Source organism: Carlito syrichta, unplaced genomic scaffold, assembly GCF_000164805.1.
Source record: "Carlito syrichta isolate Samal-C Ts95f unplaced genomic scaffold, Tarsius_syrichta-2.0.1 Scaffold303245, whole genome shotgun sequence".
In the NCBI taxonomy this organism is placed as follows: Eukaryota; Metazoa; Chordata; class Mammalia; order Primates; family Tarsiidae; genus Carlito; species Carlito syrichta.
This window is the reverse complement of record NW_007247341.1, coordinates 112458-137906: the sequence shown is the minus strand read 5'-3', so window position 1 is coordinate 137906 and position 25449 is coordinate 112458. Positions and strand designations below refer to the sequence as shown.

Below are 25449 nucleotides of genomic sequence, written 5' to 3'. Positions count from 1 at the left end.
ATTTTATGTGCATGCATATATATACATATGCACATGGATATGTTCATATAACATGCATGTATACACATAGACATGTACACATGCGTACACACATGATAAAACATTTCATGAAAGTATGCATACACTATTGCCCCATTGGCTTTTGTGGTTACAGTTAACTGAGGTCCAGAACAGTCAAATATTTTGAGAGAGGGAGGGAGAGAGAGACCACATTTACATAACCTTTAGTAAAGTATATGGTTACAATTGTTCTATTTTATTATTAGGTATTGTTACTCTCTTACTATGCCTAATTTGTAAGTTAAACTTTAGTATAAGTCTGTATGTATACTATAAAATATAGTGTATATGAGGATATATAGGGCTTGGCTCTATCCATGAGTTTAGGTATCCACTGAGGGTCTTAGAACCTATCACCCACAGGTAAGGGGGGACTCTGTAATCTTATTATGTGCAATTTAAACTCACTGTGCTATTTAACAAGTGGTGTTCATGACCCCAAACTGATTTTACAACTCTTGATGGATCATGATGGCAGTAAGAGGGGAAAAATTATGGAATATCCTTCACTTAAAAGCACTACCCATTGTTAGATGCTTCATGGATTTTATAATCACTTTCTAGAAGAAAAGAAATACTATGCCCTGTAAATAAATGTACATGACAGGTGAAAGACATAACCTCAATTCAGAAATGTTAAAATGTGGGAAGGTCTGTGTTGTAGAGTGAGAGGCATTGCTCACTTTGTGCTCGACACTGTTCTCTATGGACTACATAGTGGATCTAATTGAGTCCTTGATGACAGTCTCGCAGGGCAGATAATTATGGATTAGAGTAAATAAGTTGCTTTCCCAAGAATACAAAACTCTTAAGAGCCAGTACCCACTTATGTGACTTTAAAGTCCACCTTGTTGTAAAGTTCTGTCCCTGTTAGATCATGTCTTGTGGTTCAAGTGTTCAGCCCTGGCAACTTTACTTGTGTCTATATATTCACTCACCAGAAGTGGTTTTTTGTATGTTGGGCCCTAGGAAAGCATGGCTCACCACTTCTGCCCATTAGAACCTCTAGTCAGAGAGAAAAGAGACTTAAGCAGGTCAGCCTGATGTAGCATGATAGTTCAGAACGGTTGCTGAGGGAAGGGAGGGTTTTGTGGGAGAGACTCTGCTGGGGCTGACTCTTGGAGGACAGTTAATGACTAAATGCACTGGGTCTCATATTCCTTATTTGTAAAAGTGAGAGAGGCAAGCCTGATTTATCCATGTCCTTGAATTCATATCTGTCTGTGACCTTTTCTTAGCATCTTATCTGCATTATGTCGGCCCTCTCTGACAACCAGAAACAAATTCTCCATCCCTTGCTGTTCCATGCTTATGTTACCTTTTGAACTGCCCATTAAGTTTCACTTTCCTGTTTGAGATAAGCCTCTGGTTCTGGGTTCACAGCAGTGACTGACAGGCAGAAAACTCCTTGAGCAATCAAACCCTGCCTGTGTCACCATTCTTGGATCTTTTCTTATGGTTTTGCAATATCAAAATTGGTTTTTAAATGCTGTGACAGCAAAAAAGAAAAAACTAGTGACAGAAAATAGTTTTCATTATAAAAAAGTAGGTCATGCATAATATTAATTGAGAACAGGATAAAAAATGAGGGTAATAAGGAAGAAGGAATACTTTGGAAATGAAAAGACACTCAAAGGAAAAGAGACAAAATGGATAATAATGGGGAGGGAACACCTTTTTTTTCAGTGATACCATCAGTATTTAAATACTGCCTTCAGGCCAAGTGCAGTGCTTGTGTCTGTAATCTCAGCACTTAGCTTGAATCTAGGAGCTCGAGACCAGCCTGAGCTACATGGCCAGACCTTGTCTCTACAAAAAAAAAAAAAAAAAAAATCAAATAATTAGCCAGATGTGGTGGCTTGTGCCTGTAGTTCCAGCTATTGGAGAGGATGAGGTAGGAGGATTGCCTGAGCTCAGGAGGTGGAGCTGCGTTGAGCCATGATTGAACCACTGCATTCCAGTGTGGGCAACAGAGTGAGACTCTGACTCAAAAACAAATCAAAATAAAACAAAAACAAAAGAACCCAAAACAGACAAATACTGCCTTCACCTCCTGAAATTTTGATCTGTTGGTAACAACTGTAACCTCTCTTCCTCACTATTTTCTACCTATTCCATGTAACAATTTCCCGGAAAACCTAGCAGCTTAAAATGGTAAATATTTATTGTCTCAAAAAAATTTTTCTGGCTTTACATTTTTAAACTATAGAATTAAAGTTTAAAGAATTAGTTTAGCCTTCATTTAAAATTTCGGTTCAAGATATCAAAAAATGTTAGTTGGCAAATGTACGTTGCTATATTCCTGTCCCTTCAACTCATTTTTAGAATCCAAAGTTGCATTAAGATCTGCTGACAGTGACTGTCCTGCATTAGATCCCAGGCAGTTTCCCATCTCACTTAACATGCCCTAAGGGATGCTCCAGCCCAATCTCAGGGCCTCCAAGAAAGAGCCTGACAGATGCCATCCCCTATAGTGAGTGCTGGTGGCACTCATGAGTAACAAGTGATGGCTTGTGTCTGTAAATCGTCAAAGCAAAGTAAGCTGTAAGCTCATTAGCAGTACATTTCAGCTCATCGTAACATGTTGACTCTGGACAAAGAAAGGCAGCTCCTAAAGGTTGGGTGGAAGTTTCTCTGGCTCTTTTTTTTTTTTTGAAGAGAAAGTGATTGCTGAACTAAGAGTGCAGAATCACTCAACACTTGAGGAAAATTTCCATCTTTTGGATGCTTTTAGATTGAAACTCCATAAACCAACATTTTCTTTCCTTTTTTTTTTGGTGGTGAGTGTCTGATTTTTGGAAATGCTCTCTGTCAGGTTGCCTTCTTTTTAACAACTTACTGTGTAAACATATCATTGGGTGGTGCATCTGTTGTACTTACTGCATGAAGTTGGATAGAATTTCTTTCAATACTTAAACCATGGGAAGCTCAACAGTCCCATTCTTAATCAGTGGCATCAGTTAAACCCAAGGAACTCCAGAATCTTTGGAGGTTACATGATACGAGTCTGGAAATGAACGGATCTCAGGCAAACCAAAGCCTTATAACGCTTTATTTGAGCTCATAAAAGCGAGGGAAAAAAACAAAAAAAGAATGTCCTTCAAATAACCCCTGATAAAGTTTGTTCAGATATTAGTTATTAGAAAACCATAAGCTTATGGATATTCATAGGGAAAAAACAGGTTTAAAAATTACTGTTAGCATCCTTTGGTTTGTGGATGAAATTACAGAGGTAGCATATTATAGCATTTTATAGGTTGTGTTGTCCTTATTTCTGGGTTAATGAAGTCCTTAGAAATGCTGTGTTTTGGGCAGCCTCCTCGGGTCCCCTCCCACTGTGGGAGCTTTTCTGTCCTCTCAGTAAATCCTGCTTTCTTTTAAAAAAAAAAAAAAAAAAGCTGTGTTTATTAGATTGCAGCAGATGAGAAGGTAGGGAGGACCGATCCAGGCACCCGGTTTCTTAGCCCCACCTCCATGGCCTTGTAAAGTCTGGAGTCGCTTTGCTCTACCTCAGGTAGTGATATCTTCAGTTTCTAGCCCTCTTTTGTTACTTAATTGTGTTATCAAACCTCCAACTGGAATAGACTCAGTCACCACAAGAGAAAAAAGAAAGTGGTTCATCGAGTAGATGTACTCGCCAAATGTCAGATCTTTTCATCACATACTTGGTAAAGTTTTAAATTTTAGAGTAAAGAATTAGGAGCAGACATGAGGCTTCTATTTTTTCCAAGTCATTTGGTACTAGGAAAAATGTATTTTGTAATGGTCTTTTTTGTTAAATTTGTTTTTAACAAGTGAGGATATTTTAGCAAATTACAAAATTAAAAGGTTAAATCAGAAATGTTGGCTGCTGACTGTCTACAGCAGTTATGTTGCCTTAGAAAGCTTAGAATTACTAGTGGTCTGAAATGTGAAATAAAAAACTGATCTTGAGAAAAGCCCAGTTCTTTTAGTTCTTTCCATCGTTCTCTTTGGCTTTAAAAATTGCTGCTGTTACAGAAAGAGAACTGACCACACAAGAGCTAAGCATAAGTGATCCCTAACCCACAAGAAGGAAAAACCCACAAAGTGAAGTTTTATACATGCTCCTAGATACTTGGTCTATGAACTTAGTGGTTTGAGATTTTCCTAAATATAATGTTTAAACATTTTTTAATATTTTTTTTTTACTTTAATAAAGCTCATTTTAGTTTTTCTTTTTGTAGATGAAAGCCAAAAAATTCTAACATGGTGCTTATGTTGTCTGATTAACAAAGAACCACAGAATTCTGGAGAATTGAAACTTAACTCCTGGTTACAGGTAAGAGAGTAAAGCTTGTTCGTCACTGCTTTGAATTAAACTGATTATTTAAAGCTTCTGCTTACAAAAAGTTTTTTGGCTCAGTTCTGTGATGTTTGAGAAACTCTTTTGAACATATGCTTTGTTGTCACATTATTTTGTTGAGTGTGAGGTTTTTCAAGATATTTCAGTTTTGCTTGACTGTGGATTCCAAAGTGTCGATCCTTAGGGTGCATTCCTCTATGCCTATGAGACTGAATGTTGAGTAGCTTTGAAAAGCTACCTTCAGGTGATTAAAAGAATCCATTTCCCTCTAGCAATTGCTGTCCTTCAGAAAAGGATGTTTGTCCCTACCAGTCTGGTTTAAATACATGATATCTCTCCAGGCACTTTTCTGCCACTGTCAGAATTGATTCTGTAGTGACAGGAAAATTCAGCAATGCCCAGGGAGAAAGCAGCACTCTTTATTTTGTGTCCTAAAGTCAGGACCTGGCCAGTGTGCTCAGACCAGCTCTTGGTGCTCTGTAGCCACTGCTGCTCACACTGTCACATGGCTTCCCTGCTGTGCTGGTCCAGATAGCTGACAGTTTCCTAGGCTTCCCGTCTGCTCTGCTTCCTCGGGAAGGGCAGGCATGAGTTGGAAATTTTGTGAGCCTGTCTGTGGCTGCCCTCACCACCAGCTAGAGGCTGTTCTCCTCTGTCTCCCCCTGCCCCCCTCGCTGCAGCAACCCGGGGACTTGCTGAGGCCTGTCAGAGCCCACTTAGGATGCAGATGGTTTAGATTAGCTGCTCAGTGTTATGAAGTCACCCGGCCAGATTCACGCGTATGGTTTTGTCTATCAATCTGACTGGTGATATTACATTCACTGCTTTTTACAATTCCTTTGTTTTAGACGAAATTGCTAACAGAGGTGGTAAAGACAGTATTTGTATTTTTTTGGCAGAGTGAAAGAATAGAAGGGACAGTAGAAGTGGAAGGGATTGGGCAAGGAAAGGAAAGAATCCAAACTTTCATTGGAAGGAAGACTTTCATGGGAAGAAACTGACAAGTAGAGTTAGGAAAGAAAGAATGTGTTAAAAACAAGGCTGTAGAAGTAGAAGAGCATATTTCATTCTTAATTTTTTAAATGGTTGCGTTTGTTGAGTATTTGATATTTTAATGATTATTTAGCATATAATTTGTACTGGCTACCTCATTAAGTCCTGGAATAGACCATTTAATAAAGTGTTTTTAGGGCAACTAGGTTAAATTTATTTATTTAATTCTTGACTTTATTAGCCTATTTTAAATTTTCTAGCCTTACGTTTTGTTCTGTGGTTTTCTCTTGTTTAAAACTGTGTCCGTTTATTAATAGGTACTTATTAAGTATAGTGCAGGGAAGTAAAGTCGAAACACTTAATTTCTGCCTTCAGGGAATTCACAGACTGGTAACCAGGTCACTGCAGGCAGCATGGTTGAGCTACAGACAGAGCTGTATACAGGTGTGATGGTGACACAGGGCAGACACGTGCTCAGACTCGGGGATTTGGAGACATTTCCTGGGGGAGGCGACGTATTTGCTGAGTTTTGAAGGATGGCTAAGAGAGCAGGGATGGAGTTAGGGAGAATATTCCTGTCCGCAGAAGGAGCATGTAAAGGTGAGAAAGCGGATGTTGTATTCCGGGACCAGCAGGGGCTTGGTGTGCCTGGAGCTCTGGGTCCTGTGGGGTTGGAGATGAGACATGAAGCCAGAGAGACCGTCAAACACCAAGCCTTATGCAAGACCATGATAGATTTTTATTTTATCTTGAAGGCAGCAGGGAAACCACTAGAGCACTGGAACAGAGAGCTCATATGGCCAGGTGTAAGTTTTAGAGACTGACAGCAAAAAGAAGTTGGCTGGGAAGAGGGCAACGATAGCACTTTGGAAGCTATTGTTGTGGTGGTGTGAAAAATGGTGAGGGCTTGAATAAAATGGAGAGGAAGGACCCAGTTTGTAAGCTCTTAATAAGGTAAATATCCAAAGGATGTAATGTCAGCTTAAATGTCAATATACTTAGGTGTAGGTGGAGATGTTCAGAGAGTAGCTGAGCATACAATTCTAAGGAGAGCGGGCTGATTTTCTGGCAGAGGGTGGTGAGTCAGGGGCCTAGGGGAATCAGGAAGGCTTGAAGTGGAAGAGTGAGCAATGCTGCAGAATAAAAGGAGTCCAAGAAGCAGGAGCAAAGCAGGAGCACTCAGGAAGGATGGTGGCCACTTATATCTACTGCTTAGGGCAGCACTGTCCAATAGAAATAAAACACGTGCTAGATGGATGATGGTAAAGTTTCCAGGAGCTGCCTTAAGAACTGTGAAAAGAAATAGGTAAAGTTAATGTTAAGACAATATTTTATTTAAGTTTAATTCAAATGAAATAAAACAAAAGATTCGGTTCTGCCATTGTACTCCTTGCATTGAAGTGGTGCCTGGTAGCCACCTGGGGCGAGTGGTCACCCTGTTGGACAGGGCAGCTGCAGAATGTAAGCAGAAGGACCAGGAAGCACTACATGAGTTGAGCCACAAAGAGGAAGGACCTTGGTGAGAATCGTTTTAGTGAGAGGTGGAGAGAAAGAGCCAGCTTGCTCCAGATTGAGGAATGATGGGAAAGTGAGGAAGGAGAGATGATCAACTAGTTACTCTTTGAAGAAGCTTGGCAGCGAAGGAGGGCGCGAGTAGGTGGTAGCCAGATTAAGGTTGGGTTGGCTGAGACTGAGGAAGTCCTGAGCGTGTTTCGCTCTGAGAAGAACGTGCGAGTAGAGAGCTCTTGAGGACGTGGGAGATGGGGAAAACAGTTTTCCTCCTCATTGTACTTGGCAAACCTGAAGTGAAGAATATGAACTGATAAGACGATGTATAGGTACATATTAATTATGTAACTGAGCAATCTAAAGCTAATGACATGTAGCTATCACAGTCAGCACCTACACAATCTTATCACGGTGGCCATAAATGCACCAAGACAAGGTAGAAGTTGGTTTATAAGTCAATTGTATAAGTCTTGGATATGCTTTATTTTATCTTACAGGTGATTTTTTTCTTTATAAAAGTTTTAGAATGACACCTGTTAAAATGTGTAACTAGTCATTCAGTATCCTTTTGAAAATAATGTATCAACCATATTTTAATAATATTTGCTCATTTGTCCAACAGACCTTTACTTAGTGCCTGCCATGTACTAGGATGTTCCAGTTGTGGTAATGAAATCTTGGGTTGTTCTGTGTCACTGGAGCATTATGAGTATGATTGAAATGGCCTGAGTCAAAAACCAAGAATTTCTTCTATGAGTTATAAAATTCAGTAAAAATTCAAATGAATTAATAAATCTGAAAATGTTAAACCGAGTTGTGTTTTTAGCACAGAGATGAAAGAAAAAAATCTGTTTGATGCTTGACAGGTGTTATAATATGGTATGTTAGAAACACATTTCATACTTTTTTTGAAGTTCTACTGATAACCACGAATGTGCCATCATTTAACACCACTTCAATGGCTATTACAGTTTAGAGGCTGAGTAAGACTACAGCACTCTTTCACATATTTGGGGAATATTTAGTTCTTGAAAAACGTAGTTTTACTGGTAAATCCTCCAAACAGATATTTTGAGCACCTGCTGTTCCAAGCTCCACGACGGAGGCCAAGAGTACAGCATTGGACCTGGAAAGGCAGCCTGTTCTCAGAGACTGTAATTGAAGGGGAGGCTTCCAGGTCCTGCCAAATTTAGGGGATGCCTGTGTTCTCTGGGAAGACTGTGCCACTCTTTTTCGTTTTCCGAGTTGGAGTCTCACTTGTCGCCCAGGCTGGAGTGCAGTGGCACTCTCATGGCCACCCCAGCAGCAGCCTGCTGGGCTCCGGTGATCCTTCTGCCTCAACCTTCCAAGTAGCCGGAACTACAAGTACGCACTACCATGCCTAGCTAATTTTTTGACCTATTGTAGAGATGAGGTCTTTCTGAGTTGCCCAAACCCATGGGCTCAGGCAGTAGGCAGTCCCCTCACCTCAGCCTCCCAAGATGCTGGAATTACAGGCTTGAGCCACCATGCCCAGCCCAATATTTTTTATTCTGGCGAAAACAGCAGGATTGCATGGGTATGGTGGCTCACGTCTATAATCCCAGAGCTCTGGGAGGTCAAGGTGGGAGGACTGCTTGAGCCCAGCAGTTAGAGACCAATCTGGGCAATGTAGCAAGATCTTGTCTCTACAAAAAAAATTTAAAAAAATTAGGTGGGCCTGGTGACACATGCTTGGAGTCCCATCTACTTGGGAGGCTGTGGAGGAAGGATCATGTGAGCCTAGGAGGTCAGGGCTGCGGTTAGCCATGATCGTGTCACTGCCCTCCCATCTAGGCTACCGAGTGAGACCCCAACTCGAAACAAAACAAAAAACAAACAAACAAGCAAAAAACAAACTCAGCAGGATACTTGGAGCAGAGATCAGCAGGTGTTGTATTCTATCTTTATTAGCTTTCAAAATGCAGTTCTAAAAAATATTCAGATTGCTTTAGTCCTCTACTTCATTCTTCTTTAAAAAAAGAGGCTAATTTGCAAAATCTGACAAACTTGCAGGAAAGTGCATGAAACATAAATGTGAAGCTTAACCAACTGTTGTGAAATAAATACCCTCGTAATTGCCACCCACGTCAAGAAATAGGAGCGTTGCCCAGGCCCTGGGTGCTCCCTGCCTACCATGCGCCCTCCCTGTTTCTCTTCCCCTCTGGTGCCCTCCAGCAGTCACCACTAGCCTGGCTTTTATTGCATTACTTTACGGTTTTACCACTTAATTGTGCCATCTGGTCTGCTTTTTGTTTTAACCTGATAGAAATCGAATAGCACAGTATGTGTTCTTTTGTGTTGGATTTATTTTTGTTCAATATTATGTTTGTAAGATTTATTCATGATGTTGGATGTAGTTGTAGTTTGTTCATTTTAGTTGCTGTATATTATTCCATTTTATTAATATCCCACAATTTACTCATTCTACCTTGGATGGGAATTTGTTTCCAGTTTGGGAGAACTAGGAACAGTTTTGCTGTGGACATTCTCTTACATATATTCAGAGTCCAAAGCATGCATTTTATAAAAAGTAAAATTGCATGCTGTGAGGTATGCATGTTTTAATTTTATTAGCTTATAGTAAGTTGCTTTCCATTGTAGTGGTACCAGTTTAAATTCCCATGATCAATACGTGAGAGTTTATAGCCCTCACGTCACTCGATACTGACAAATGTTCATAGTTCAAGGTATTCTGATGGATATGTGTGATAGTTTCTATTATGGTTTTAATCTATAGTTCCCTGGAGTTGAACACCTATTTTGTGAAATTCCTGTTCAAGTTTATTTTTTTCTTTGATTTGGAGTCTTACTCCGTCGCTCAGGCTGGAGTGCAGTGGCACACTCATAGCCAGCCCAACATCGACCTGCTGGGCTCCTACAATCCTTCTGCCTCAGCCTTCCAAGTAGCCGGAATTACAGGCATGTGCTACCATGCCCAGCTAATTTTTGATTTATTGTAGAGACAAAGTTTCGCCAAGTTGCCCGGGCTGGTCTCGAACCCGTCGGCTCAGGCAATCCACTCGCCTTGGCCTCCCAAAGTGCTGGGATTACAGGCAGAGCCACTGAGCCTGGCCCCTGTTCAAGTTTTTAAATCATTTGTCTACTTGATGTCTTTCATATTTGTAGAAATTCTTTATACGTGCTGATATGGGACCTTTTCTCTAAAGTCTGTGTTGCAGCTTCCCCTCCTCCACTCATGGTTTGTCTTTTAAAGAAGAAATACTTCAAATTGCATTGTAGCCAAATTTATCAGTCTTTTCCTTTGTGGTTAATTATGTTGTCTCTTATTTGAGAAATTTCCCCTCATTCCAAGGTCATAAAGATCTTCCCTATTATCTTCTTATGTGTTTATCTTTTAAAAGCATATTGGTTTTCCTTTCCTTGTAGGTCACTGATCACCCTATAATTGTTTTTTTGTATGGTCTGAGGTAGGATTCTGTTTTCATTTTGTTACCACATTGTTAGCTCATTGCTCAATACTGTTATTAAAAAATCATTTCCTGATTTGTGGTGGTATCTTCCTCATAAATCTTTGTATGTTGGTGTGATCCTGAAACTCTCTATTGGTCTTGTCTATCTGTAGTGGTTAATTTTATATATCAACTTGAACAGACCACAAGGTGCCCAGATATTTGTTCAAACATTATTCTGGATGTTTCTGTGAGTGTTTTTTGGGTGAGGTTAGCATTTAAATTGGTCACCTGAGTAAAGCAGATTGCTTTCCTAATGTAGATGGGCTGAATTCCATCAGTTGAAGGCCTGAGTAGAACAAAAGGCTGATACTTGCCTGAGTTAGAGAGATGTTCCTTTTTTCTTTCTTCAAACATAAACTGGAACATCAGGGTCTCAAGCCTGCTGGGTTTTGGACTGAAACTATACCAGTTCTCAGGCTTTTAACTCAGCCTGGAACGATACCATTGACTCTCCTCAGCCAGTTTCTTATAAGTCCCTGTGTGTGTGTGTGTGTGTGTGTGTGTGTGTGTGTGTGTGTGTGTGTGTGTGTGTGTGTCTTAGTGGTTCTTTTGTTTTCTGGAGAACTCTGACTGATATACTCTCTTTGCGCCAATGCCATGTTATCTTGCTATTCAGGAGGAAGTTCTTCTTCCATCTTGTTCTTCTTCATCAAGACAATCGTGGCTAATATTGGAATTTTGTGTTACCATTACATACATTTTAGAATCTGCTTGTCAGTTTTCACCAAAACACAAAACAGCTTGTGGGATTTTGTTTGGCATTGTAATCAATTTGGTGAGACTCTCAATGACCACCATATGCTTAGGGCAAAATTTATTTTTACAAGTTGTTTACAAATTTGAATGGTACCTGGCACAGTATAAATTTTTTGAATGACTTAATGAATATATGATATGAATGAATGAATGGTACGTTATATAAATTCATTATTTCAAATCATCTTGCTGATACCATCAAAACTTTTTTGACAACTTCTTACTAGTTTAACCTTCTTTTTTTTTTTTTGAGTTGAAGTCTCACTCTGTCACCCAGACTGGAGTGCAGTGGCCGCTCCCGGCCACCACAGCCTCGACCTGCTGGGCTCCGGCGATCCTTCCGCCTCAGCCTTCCAAGTGGCCGGAATTACAGGCATGCGCTACCACGCCCGGCTGATTTTTTGATTTACTGTAGAGATGAGGTCTCGCTGCCCAGGTGAGTCTCTAACCCGCGGGCTCAGGCAATCCACTCACCTCAGCCTCCCAAAGGCGCGGGATTACAGGCTGAGCCACCAAGCCCGGCTTGTTTTTGTTTTTCTGTTTTTAGAGACAGGGTCATGCTCTGCTGCCTAGGCTAGATCGGAGCCATGATCATACTCACTGTAACTTCCAGCTGCTGGAATCAAGTGATCTTCATATGCCAGTCTCCCAGGTGGCTGAGACTACAGGCATGGGCAACTGTGCCCAGCTAACTTAACTTAGCTTAACCTTTTTTTTTTTCAGTTGGGGTCCCACTCTGTCACTCAGTCTGGAGTGCAGTGGCATGATCACGGCTTACCACAACCTCAAGCTCCTGTGCCCAAATAATCCTCCTGCCTCAGCCTCCTGAGTAGCTGAGACCACAGTTGTGTGCCACCCAGCTAATTTTTTTTTTCCTTTTTGTAGAGGCGAGGTCTTATTATGTTGACCAGGCTGGCCTTGAATCCCAAAGTGCTGGGATTATAGATGTGAGCCACCACATTTGGTCTAGCTTAACCTGTTAATGATGCTGATGTGTAGCTTACAGAAATGCCAGCTCTACCATTTCCAGTTGTTCACTTAGGTTGTATTCGTAGTAATATTTTTAATCTTTGCTTTCTTTGTGGGGATCTGTTGAAGCCCACCGGGTGTCCATCTGATGGTTACTTTACTTAGCATAATCAGCAGATCTTGCCCACGGGTCACATAGAAACTGTAATGTGTGTCCTGAGAGGATACCAGGGCCTGAGGGGCTCCTGGCAGCCCTCTGTGAGGTGGAGTCCTTACTCTTCCCTCAGTTTACCGCTTGGACTGCTTGTGACATGAGGCCATCGGACATCTACACTGGCTGAGGCTGTACTGCCAATCCATTTATGAAATATTATGTCAGCTTAATTTCTTCATACATATACACGTTCTAATATTGTTTTCACATCTCAGTGGTTTATCTTGTGCGCCACTTGGAGTGCACATCCCTGACTTTATTAGCCACTAGTCTAATGAATAAAATCCACATTCTACCTTGGTAGATGCAGCTTCCCTTAACCCTCTTCCAACCCTAATATCTTTCCGTTTCCCATATTCTGCAGCCACATACCATGAAAGTCACTTCTTGATCTTCCCACATCTTAGGAGCCTGCCACACTGGCTTCAGAAGGCCAAACCTATGCACAGATTTGTACTTGGTGCCCATTCCCCTCCCTCTGCTTGGAATGGCTGTCTACCCTTGCTAGCCTGGTCCAGCTGGGATATGAATGGTAGTTTAAAAAGGAAAATACCATACTTCTCTAGGGTGATTAGTGAAAAAAGAGCAGAGGCAAGGTGAAGTTCAAGGACAAGGCCAGATGTTGGAGACTTCCCCTTCATAGCTCCATCCACTCAGTTTTTATATTACTTTAAATAGCAAACACAATACTGATATTTTTTCATACCTGTATTCTATTTGCTTGACTTTCTACAAGAAGTTTTTTTTAAAGACGATTGGTTCATTGAATTTTCATATGTGCATGTATAGTGGACATTTATTAATTGCTTTCCCAGTATCCATCTCCTTTTCTTTCCCACCTTCTTGATAGTATCCTCAATTTCCCAGGTGTGGATGGTTCATTTTGGGTAAGAGTTATCTTACTTAGCTCCTGGAATGCGTCCTACCTGCCTTAGCTAATAAGCTTCTCCGTTCTCCTAGCCACAGTGGTTGGTCAGAATGAATCCAGCCAAGGCCAGTGAGATTTAGGCCTATAACTTTTGCTTACAGGATCGAGAAGTGGATTGTGTCTTTTCTGATTAACATGAATTAAGTAGCACATAGTCCCTGAAGTTACTTTTGGTCATTGTGAGATCTTGAGATCAGAACATCCCTGGAAAAACATAGCTGAGTAAAAGAGGAAGGGAAAAAACAGGTCATAATCACATTGTTTGGATCCTGGATGAAGCTCTCCTGTACTTAAATGGTCTAATATAGTCCCTTTTCTGTTTGAGGCAGTTTAGTTCAGGATTTTGTTACTTAAAACCAACAATGTCCTGAGATAACATTCTTAGTTTGGGACATTTTTTTTTTTTTAAGAGTTTTGAAGCTCATGAATACACGGACTCAAATACAGGAAAAAAATCTTATCTATTCAAAGGTTATTATGAATAAGTAGCGAATTTAACAAAGTCCTTACAATTTCTCAGAAGCTGCTTTAATTCATACTTGATTCATAGTTGTTTTTCCACCACTGCACATTATGGAAGATGCGTTTGTTAAAGAGGGCATCGTTCTTCCCAGCCTCAGTCTTTTTTACTCTTTTGCACAACCCTAAAGTGAGTTCACAATACAGCTTCCCACTTCCCACTCCTTTGCGTGGTGGTAGGCTGAAATGACTTAAACCCAGTAATTGGACCTCACCACAAGAGCTTGCCGAAAGAGAAACCGACCTCCATGTGCCACCTTTAATCCGTGCTATAACTTACCAAATAGTAAGGGACTGGTATCTACATTTCTCTTTAAAATATTACTTTCTTTGATTTGCATCCCCATGAAAGTTCTTCTTTAAGTTAATCATGAACTCTTTATTCTTCACATTTTGAGCTTACAAATAAAGTGTGCTCTTGATGCTTTGTTATTTTTAGAAAACTTTGCAACCACCTTTGAAAAACTAGCATAGCTTAGATATCTGATGGACTTGGTTTTTTACTTTCTGCAAACATTGCATGTAGGTTGTCTCAGAAATATAAAACACAAGGATAAACTAATGTTCTAAAAAGTAATATTCGTATGACTTGCAGAATTCAAAGGTTTATTCTAAAAATAGAAATAATAAATGAATCAGACTGTGAAAATGAGGTGAAGCTACAAAAAAAATTTCTCCTGATAAGGTTAAATAGTTTTGCACTGAAAACTGTGGTCCTTTATTATCCATGGTTCAGATGCATTGTAGAAAGTAAGGTATGTGTTTCCAAAGATTTCTCACCCATGAAGCCAGTCCTGACCTGAGAAACCACTCATTTGTACAAAAAGCAGTTGAGATTCCACAGTAAGTGACGTGTGATTGCACCATAGCTACGCTACACTGGTACAGAACCCTGGCTCACCAGACAGAGCTCTTTCACTAGCGTCCTTTGCTGGGGACAGCACAGGGCAAAATCTCTTCATTGGGGCCTGGAAAAAATACCTGCATTAATTTATGAATTGAACACGTAAAACAATTTTTTTCTTCTACTGAAATAATGAAGGAAGCAACCATTTAAATAGTATTTGCCATCTTACCAAACACAAAATTCCACAGAATTGGGCCATGTCTTTTTGTTCAGCATTTTAGTCCTAGCTCATAACAGGCACAAAATAAAAAGCTACTGAATGTATAAAATTGATTACATTTTAATAATTCAGAATTTTGTCTCTTCTTCCTAAACTGTAGATTACTCAGAATTCTGTTTTGTTATGAGATCAACCTGTTACATGATCAAATGTGGAAAGAGCCATGATAGAAATATACATTGCTGAGTGAGAGAGAATGTGTGTGTGTGCATGCGTGCATGTGCACACACATGTGCATGCGTGTACATTCACACACTGACGAGTCCTAAGCTTCCATCTCCAGACTCAGCCTCTTTCCTGAATGCCACATACCTAACTGCCTGTTTGACATCTCCACTTGGATGTCCATTGTCTTAAACTAAACATGTCCAAGATGAATTCCTTTTTATTTTTTATTTTATTTTAGAGTTGTAGGGTACAAGTGAGGATTTACTCCATAAGTAAGGTGCATGGAGATGAAGTTTGGGCTTCTGGCTGGCCCTCTTTCCCTGATAGTAGACCATGTACCCAGTGTGTTGTCACATGCCCCCGTCCCTTTCCTAGCAGTGTCCAGCATCTGCCAATCTCACACTTGTGCTTGTGTGACCAGTGATCAGGCACCGCTTATGAGTGAGAGTATGCAGTATTCAGTTCTTTGTTTCTGTGATAGGTCACTTAGTATAGTGGTCTCCAGTTGCATCCCTGTTGCTGAGAAGGTCATGATTTTGTTCTTCTTTACGGCTGCATATTATTCTGTCATGTATATGTACCACATTTTCTTTATCCACTCCACTTTTGACAGGCATCTGGATTGGTTCTATGTTTTTGCGTAGTGCTACGATATACATGTGCAGATGTCTTTTTGGTAAGATGATTTATGTTCCTCTGGGTATATTCCCAGAAGAGGGATTGCTGGAATGTATGGAAGCTCAATATTCAGTTCTTTGAGAAGATGCCACACTGCTTTGCACAAGGTTGAACTAGTTTACATTCCCACCAACAGTATAGAAACATTCCCTTTTCTCCACAGCCGTGTCAGCCCCTGTTTTTTTGATTTATTAATGATATCCATCCTTACCAGTGTTAGGTGGTGTCTTATTGTATTTTTGATTTACATTTTTCTGATGATTAGTGAGGCTGAGCATTTTTTTAGGTGTTTGTTGGCTGCTTGTATGTCTTCCTCTAATAAGTGTCTATGTTCCTTGTAGATCCTGGATGTTAGACCTTTGTCAGCATGCAATTATTTTTTCCCTTTCTGTGGGTTGTCTCTTCACTCTTTTGATAGTTTCCTTTGCTGTACAAAATCTTTTCAGTTTGATAAAGTCCCACCTGTCAATTTTAGCTTTTGTTGAATTTCTGATCTTTCCCCCAAAACGTGCTCCTCCCACAGGCTTCCCTAACCCAGTTAAAAACAACTTCACTGTTCCTGTTACTCAGATAAAAAACCCTGGAGTCATCCCTGACTACCCTTTTTCTGTCACATCCAGTCTACCAACAGACTTGTCGATTCTGTCTGTGACATGTCCCTAGAACCTGATCGCTTCTCACCAACTTTTCTGCTTCTGCCTCCGTCCACGCCACTGTTACCCTCTCTGGGACCATCGTAGGGTCCCTCATCTGTCTTCCTTTTTCCACTCTTGCTCTCCTATAGTCTCAGCCAGAAGAATTTGTTTTTAAAAAGCACCTCTGCTCAAAATCCTCTGGTGGGTTTCTGTCTCATTTAGAGTGAAATGCATAGTCCATGCATGCTTGCAAGGCTCATGGGGCTCTTCATGACCTGTCCTTGGGGGCTTGCTGATCTTCTCTTCTGCCTTCTCACTTCTCTTGAGCCAGTGGTCTCCTTGCTGTTCCCCACGTGCACCCAGCAACTCTCTGCTGTTCCCTCCGTGCACTCAGCAACTCCTTCCCCACTCCTTGCTGTGTCCCATGTGCACCTGGCAACTTCTTCCCCAGGTTCACGTGTCTGCTTCTACAGCTCTTTCCCATGTGTCCCATGTGTCCTTCTAGCACCTCTCTCAGGCCGTCCTCATCATCCATAGATCCTCACTCTTCTCACTTTGATGTAATATTCTTAGTGCTGATCACTCCCTGACATATTGGGTTTTTTGGTCTCCCATTACCTCCCAACTAGCTACATGTTCTGTGACAGCAGAGACCTTGTTCTAAAGCCTAGGTCAGTGCCCAGCACACAGTAAGCACTCAGTAATTATTGCTGAACCAGTAAATAAATTAATAGGATTTTAAGTGGTAAAATGTCGTGGGGTGGGGTGGGGTGGGTAGAGGGGCATTTCCATGTAGAAGAAGAAAATGGATGGATGAAAGGCTGGGCATGGCCAAGAAAAAGTAGTCCCTGGTCAGGCTGGAGAGGGGGGTACTCAAGGAAAGAAGCGGAAATTAAGATCGGAAAATGAGTTTGGTTTGGGGCACGTTTGACCTTGAGGATCTTGCAGCAGAATAAGTGGAAGAACAGACTGGCATGCAGAAGATGCTGTGGTAGCCTAGAGAGATGGGAGAGACATTTCGCTGTGGGGTGCAGAGGAGTTGCAGGGTGATCTAGAGCCTTCCAGAGGAGGACGGTTGAGCTTGCAGCTTGAAGTACAGGGGCCCAGCTGAGCAGGGGCCCAGGTGAGCAGAGACCCAGGGCTGCATGGTCTTAGGAGAGCTGAGAGTGATTTGAGGTGAGCAAAGAAAGCGAGAAAAAGTCTTCCTGCTAATGGTAGTAAGAACAGGCCATTCCATTTATCAAATGTTAGATACTTGTGGAAGTTTAGCTAGGACCAGTTCTTGATGGGACAGATGACTCATATTAAAGAATTCATATGACCTGGAAGGCAAGACTTTTCACTGAAAGATTTAAACGAGGGTTGGGAGGACGCTTATATAAATATAAATAAGATGGTGGCTTCTGTGTTGAAAGTGCACTCGAGTACAGGAGGGTAGGGCTTGGCACTATTTAGATGTTAGGGAAGAGAGAGCAAAGCAGTGATGGACAGTGAGGTTTTGGGGCCAATAACACCTCTTTCTTCTCTTGTGTTAGGAACCAGTGGAGAAATAAGATACCAGGGACAGGCAGTTGGGCAGTTCCTTTACTCCTAAAACAGATTCAAGAATGTAGCTTATGTCTGTGGTTCGGTTGGCTCCCTCTGGCAGACAAATCCACCAGGCACCGGTGAACTGATCCACCAGAAGCCTACCTAGCTGGGAATGATCCTGCCCGGCCAAGTGTGGCGCAGCAGTAGGTCAGGCCATGTCCTTTCTGCAGGTTAGACAGTTCTGGAGAGGAGAGAGTGAGGGGGTTGAGGGATGGCATCCTAGGCTGGCAGTCTGACTTTGAGATGGCGATGAGTGTGCAGGGAATACTTTGGGGAAGAACGGTTGTGGAGGGGAAAGAGGGGAGACAGTGTTGGGCAGAGGAGAAAGTTTAGCTGCCGTGCAAACTCCGCAGAGCCCTCTGCCGTGCATGCAGGAATAGACTTGGCGGACCTGTAAAAGCTTTCCTATGCTGGGGCAGAAAGGCCGGGCCTTGATGCCACTTCCTCCATCAGTTACTGGGATGTGGCCACTGTGAGACCAGGGGTGTGACCCGGGGCCAGGCAGAGACACCTGAAGATGGCATGGCTGTCCCATTACAGCATCCTTCACAGATACCAAAACTATTCCTTCTCTGCGTTGCTCTCCTGGGGAGCGGGTGGACATTCTGTCTTCTTTGGATAGCTGGCAGTTTTTTTCCCTTGAAGAGACAACGCCTAGGTTTTGTGGTTAAACTTACAACATTTCCTGAGAGAGGTAAGGGTAAGAGGTGGTGAGCTCAGTGAAAGAAGCCACTAGAATTTTCTAGAGGGAGGAGCAGAAGACAGTCCCAGCAGCTCCCTGTATCACTGTCTGTATTGTGGTCCTGGTGGCCTGGAGAGACCCTGTCTTCTCTTCTGTTATCCTTACTGCCTTTTGGTGTCATTTTCCATACCAGCACTGTAGTTCAGGGAAGGCAATATAAATTGAATCCTCCTTTTTTCCCCTCTTCTCTGCTACTGAGTAAAAGTGGCTGGAAGCAGGCATGTAAGAAAGAGAAACTGTGGAAAGTTGCCTTTATGATTTTTGTCAATGTATTTTCCCTGGAGTTGTGGAAACTACAGAACTTTCTGTCATGCTGTATTAGGGCATAGAATCGGTAGTAGGCTACTAAATAAAACAAGTGTATTTAGTAAATCCACAGATTGGTATTGCTTTATTAAATATCATGTTTTTATTTAGTGTAATAACATTCCTCAGCATTTCATAGTGTTGCAACATAAGTATGGTATTTAGCATTTTGCCGGGCTCTGGAAAATGTGGAAGTCACTGCTATTCTCATTTCCAAGTATTTCAGTTCCATCCGGTGTGATCAGCACTTCAGTCCATACCTTAAGTCTAATTATGTTTTTTGTGTCTTAATATGTGCATATTTTGGGGAGAATGATAACTGTATCCTGAGTCATTGATATGAATATGTTGGACTTCTTATTCAACTTCCCATAATGAAAATTAGCTTCCTTTAAAAGAATAAAATGAGATACCATTTGTGTTCCTGGCTAGGTTTTAAATTTGTTTGGGGGGTTTGTTTTATTCTGTTTTTTTCATTTCATGTGGATGGAATTCTGCTTATTATAACTTTAAATTGTATCAGATTGTTTTTTAGTAAGCTGCCACTGCTCGGATAGGCCAGATCAAGACATTTATTGCCAATTAGGTGCAGGATGTTTGAGATGTTTAGTGATGTTCTCCGGATGACCTGTTTTACATTTTCGGTTTATTTGTTTAATTTTTGTTTTATGGTCATGTAGGCTTTTTTCATTAAACCATAACTTTAATTGGGTTGCCTTGGCTAATAGAACATTGACCAGATCCCCTTCTCTGTCCTCCAGCCCTGTCCTGTCCCCTGCTTCTCTTGTTATGCCATAACCTCAGTCTGAAGTGAAATGAATTTCTTGGTCTGTATATTTCAGATATATGTTTCTAAGACATAGACTCACTGTATTTCAATCTAAATCTCCTGAGTGGTGCTCCATGGAACATTTAGGGATAAATCCCTGTGAAAAGTAAATTAAACGATCGTGTCTCTAGTGGGAGGTATTTCTTGGTGAACAGCCACTGGCGAGGGAAGCGTAGAAGTCTGCACTACATGGGCTGCGGAGCCCTACATCTGTTTTGAGGTTCGCTTGTTTCCCGGGCCACAGGTGTATTTCTTTAGGGGGCTGCTATCCCTCCTAGGATCCAGGCATTGTGAGCTGGTAACTATAACTGGCTTACTCTTTTTGACCTAGAGACTATTATACTTTGTCTTAGCCTGACTATTGTTCCTATCTGACCTGGTTCTGTTTAATATTGACCACATTGGAGTTTCTGTAAATTAGCAGCATGGCAAAGCAACCAGGGATATTTAAACCCATAAATAGTGATTTCCAGGTCTTTTAAAAGCTTTGTGGTTTTAAATAGTACTCTACTCTATAGTAGACATAAGGAGTACTTATAAAAATTCTGGCTATCAGAAGGCTTTCATAGTTCAGCTGAAACTACAAAATAGCCTCAGATGAGTCACTCCTTAAGGAATCAGAAAATCTAGATCTGTCCAGGCTGTGCTAGTAAGATCTTTTATAAACTACATGCTCTTATTTCTATATATTAAAAAAAGGATAACAAATACGGTATGATTTCACTTACAGAAAATATCTAAAGCAGTTAAATTTTTTAGAAACAGAAAGTAGAACAGGAGCTGAGGGAGAGAGGGAAATAGGGGAGTGGTTTGATGGATACAGAGTTTTAGCTTTGCAAGATGAAAACGTTCTGGAGATCTCTTGTACAGCAGTGTGCATATACTTAACACTACTGAACTGTCTACTTTAAAATGCTTAAGGTGGTAACTTTTATATTATATATTCTTTTTACCACAATTACATTTAAAAAATAATTTTCAAAAAGATAGTGTTAAACTATTAATTGAGTGCTTAGTGTGTACCATACATGCATTGTTGCATCAAGTATTCATAACTTCATGAAGGTAGATAATTTACCGTGTTATATAAATGAGATAAATTTAGAGAAGCAATTTGCTAGGTATTGAGTGGTAGACCATGTTGGGCCTAGGCATGACTCTAAAACCACTTGAAAAATACATTACCACCAGCTTAAACCCAGGCTATCTCTGAGACTTTTTAGCTCTAGAATGTGTGATTCTGTGATTCTGAGGCATCCCAGGGACCCTGCAGAGATTCATCAAGTAAAAAAAACCAAACAAACATTAAATGTTGGGGTGTTCAGAGGCCACTCCTCCACCATTTTTAGTGAATACAAATTTACCTGCTAGATTTAATCTGTGGTACATCAGCAGCAAGAAATGCTGGTTTGTGGGAGGTTGAGATATTATTCAAATGTGAGAGAAGTAAAGGTGTTAATAGTGATTACTTCTGTGGAACAGCTTGGTGGAGACTGAAAATAGTCTTCACCTTTTCATTATGTCTTTCTACTTCAGAGTTTTAAACAATAAATCTGTATTACTTACGAGTTTAATTTATGCTCTCCCCAATTCATATGTGAAGTACCAACCCCCTAGTACCTCAGAATATGACCTTATTTGTAAATAGGATTGTGTTTGTTCGTTTTGCATCGCTCTAAAGGAATCCCTGAGGTTGGGTAATTTATTAAGAAAAGAGGTTGGTTTGGCTTGTGGTTGTGTCAGCTGTGCAAGGAACATGGTGCCAGCATCTGCTGGGCTTCTGCTGCGGCCTTAGGACGCTTTTACTCATTGCCGACAGCAAGGGGACTTGGCATGCCACATGGTGAGGAAGGAGCAAGAGAGGAGAAGGAGGGGTAGGGCACCAAGAGTCTTTCTGACAGCCAGACCTCAGGTGAGAACGGAGCAAGAACTCACCCGTTACTACAGGGAGGCCACCAAGCCTTTCATGAAGGATCCACTCCCATGACTGAACAGTTCCCACTAGTCTCTGCCTCTAACAGGGGGGATCACATTTCAACATGAGATTTGGAGGTGACAAGTGTCCAACTATCTCAAGGATCATTACAGATTTGACTAGTTAAGATGAGGTCATACTGGATTAGGTTAGTAAGATATTCGGTATGACTGGTATCTTACTAAAAAGGGGAAATTTGAACACAGAAGCATGCGCACAGGGAGAACGCTTTGTGAAGATAAGATTAGGGTGATACTCTTACACACCAAAGAATACCAGAGATTGCCAGGAAGCCACAGGAGCTAGGGGAGAGGCGGGGAACAGAATTTTCCTCACAGCCCAGCCCGCACAAGGCACCAATCCTGATGACACTTGTTCTGAGAATGTGAGACATTCAGGATTGTGAGACAATAAATTTCTATGATTTAAGCCACTCAGTTTGTGGTACTTTGTTACAGCAGCTTTAGCAAACTCATACAATTTCTAAAATGAAAAATGTTCTCATTATTTATTTATTTATTTTGAGTTGGAGTCTCACTCCATCACCCAGGCTGGAGTACAATGGCATGCTCATGGCCACTACAACGTAGACCTACTGGGCTCTGGCAGTCCATCCTTCTCAGGCTTCCAAGTAGCAGGAACTACAGGCATGCGCTACCACGGCCGGCTAATTATTTTACTTTATTGTAGATGCAAGGTCTCACCAAGTTGCCTGGGCTGGTCTCGAACCCACCGGCTAAGGCAGTCCACTCTCCTCAGCCTCCCAAAGAGCTGGGACCAATCCTGACCGGAAAATGTTTTTAAATGAAAAAAAAAAAAAAGTCATCCATGGCTCCTGGGAATTTATCCAAAGCAATATTTAAGTTAAGAAACGATCTTTATATGTGAAAGGTGTTCATTGTAATTGTTTTTTTTAACTGAAATCTCACCCTCTTGCACAGGCTGGAGTGCAGTGGCACGCGTATGGCCACCGTAGCCTCGACCTGCTGGGCTCAGGCAGTCCTTCTGCCTCAGCCTTCCAAGTACCTGGAACTACAGGACTACAGGCATGCTGTACCACTCCAGGCTAACTTTTTGATTTATTGTAGAGATGAGGTCTCACCAAGTTCCCCAGGCTGGTCTCGAACTCCTAGGCTCAGACAGTCCTCTTACCTCAGCCTCCCAAAGTGCAAGGATTACAGGCTGAGCTACCGAGCCTGGCCGTAATATATTTTATAATCAGAAAAAATGAGAAACAGTCTAAATATCTAGGTATTGGTGAATAACCAAATTATAGCATATCTGCTTGATGAAATATTATGTTTTTATTTTGTATAACCTATGAAATATGAAAAATTATTTAATATAAAAAAGCTGGATGCAAATTTTTTATACAAAATAATAACTGCTGTGCAAAATATATGCAAAATTAAAAGGAAACAGAAAATGGAAAAACTTTATTAGAATTGTGGAATCACAAATGTGTTTTCCTTTTAATTTATTGCTTTTACTACATATAATTATGTAATAGTAATATATTATTGTGGTTATGATATTATTTTTTAAAATACAACTGTATTAAGGAAAATTTTTACATACAATAAAATGTGCTCTTTGTAAGTGTTCAATTTGATAGTTTTGAAAAATGTATATACCCTATAACCACTACCACAATCAAGAAATAAGACATTTCTACCACTCCCAAAATTTCTCTGTTGTCCTTTTATAGCCAATATTTCTTCCAGCTTTGGCCTTAGTTAGCCAATGAGCTGCTTTCTGTCACCAGAGGTTAACTTTTTCTTTTCTGTGATTTCATATAAACAGAATAATATTGTGCATACTTTTTGTGTCTTGCTTCTCTTATTTAATGTCATGTTTTTAAGATTTATCCGTGTGGTAGCTTATATGAGTAGTTGATTATTTTTAATTGTTCGGGAATGTTCTCTTGTATCAGTATGCCAGTTTGTTTATTCATTCACTGGTTTATAGTAATCTGGATTGTTTTAATTTCTGGCTATTATTAGCAAGTTGCTGTGGACATTTTTTTTTTGAGACGGGACTTCACTATGCTGCCCAAGCCGGACTTGAACTCTTGAGCTTGAGTGATCCTCCCATCTCAGCCTTCTGAGTAGCTAGGGCTATACATAGGCACCAGCACCTGTCTTGAGCATTCTTGTAAAAGTTTTTTTATAGTCTAACGTTTTCATTTCTCTTGCATAAATGCTTAGGATTGGAATTGCTGGACTGTGTGATAGTAAATGTTTAATATTATAAGAAACCACCAAGTGGTTTATGTTCTCACCAGCAAAGTATGAGAGTTTTAGTAGCTCTACATATTCACCAACCCTTAGTATTGTCATTGCTTTTATCTTAGTCATTTTTGTGGATGTGTAGTGGTTTTAATATGAATTTCCCTGATGGGTTGGCATTGAGCATCTTTTCATGTGCTTCTATGTTTTTTTGTGAAGTGTCTATTCAAATATTTTGCCCTTTAAAAAATATTTCTTTTCTTTTTTTTTTTGAGTTGAAGTCTCACTCTGTCGCCCATACTGGAGTGCAGTGGCCACTCCTGGCCACCGCAGCCTCGACCTGCTGGGCTCCGGCGATCCTACCACCTCAGCTGTCCAAGTAGCTGGAACTACAGGCAAGCGCTACCACACCCGGCTAATTTTTGATTTATTGTGGTCTTGCCAAGTTGCCCAGGCGGGTCTCAAACCCACAGGCTCAGACAATCCACTCACCTCAGCCTCTCAAAGCGTGGGATTACAGGCGGAGCCACCGATCCCGGCTAAAATATTTATTTTCTTATTAAGGTATAAGAGTACTTTTTATATTTCACATACTGTTCCTTTCTCAAATATGTGTGTTCAGAGAAAATATTCACTCAGTTTGTGGCTTGCTTTTTCATTTTTTTAAATGGTGTTCATGAAAGTGCAGTTGGTTTTAAATTTTAATAAAGTCTATATTTGTCAATTTTTTCTTTTATAATTCATATTTTTTTATTTTTTTTTGAGTTAGAGTCTCGTTCTGTCGCCCAGGCTGGAGTGCAGTGGCACGCTCACAGCCACCCCAGCGTCGACCTGCTGGACTCTGGCGATCCTCCTGCCTCAGCTTTCCAAGTAGCTGGAACTATAGGCATGCACTACCACGCCTGGCTATTTTAAAAAATTTATTGTAGGGATGAATTCTCACCATGCTGCCCAGGTTGGTTTTGAACCCATTAGCTCAGGCAGTCCTCTGGCCTCAGTCTCCCAAAGTGCTGGGATTATAGGTTTGAGCCACTACACCCGGCCGAAATTCATACTTTCTGAGAGGGTAGGCAAGTGCCAGCAAGAACACCATGACTTGTCCTGTCATTCTTAGCGCGGCTTTTTTCTTGGTTGCTGCAGATCCTTGGCTGATTTCTAGAGCTCCCTCAGTCTCTTGTGACTTGTTTTTTATTCAGTCTGTAGTTGTTCATTTGACGTTTCCATGGATGAATGATATCTTGCTGTTATCACCCTATCACATGTTGAATATTTAAAAATGCATTTTCTATTTTTTTTTTTTCCTTTTGAGTTAGAGTCTCACTCCATCACCCAGACTGGGAGTGCAATGGGCGCTCCCGGCCACCGCAGCCTCGACCTGCTGGGCTCCGACGATCCTTCCGCCTCA

The 25449-nt window shown here is 41.0% G+C and overlaps 1 protein-coding gene across 1 annotated transcript in view; it reads left to right on the top strand.

Moving 5' to 3' along the window:
- FANCC (Fanconi anemia complementation group C) overlaps positions 1-25449 on the top strand; it is a 209383-nt gene that overhangs the window by 76517 nt on the left and 107417 nt on the right. The window contains exon 4 of the mRNA XM_008058199.2: positions 4266-4360. Coding sequence (XP_008056390.2) covers positions 4266-4360 — 95 coding nt within the window. The remainder of the gene's footprint in view (positions 1-4265; positions 4361-25449) is intronic.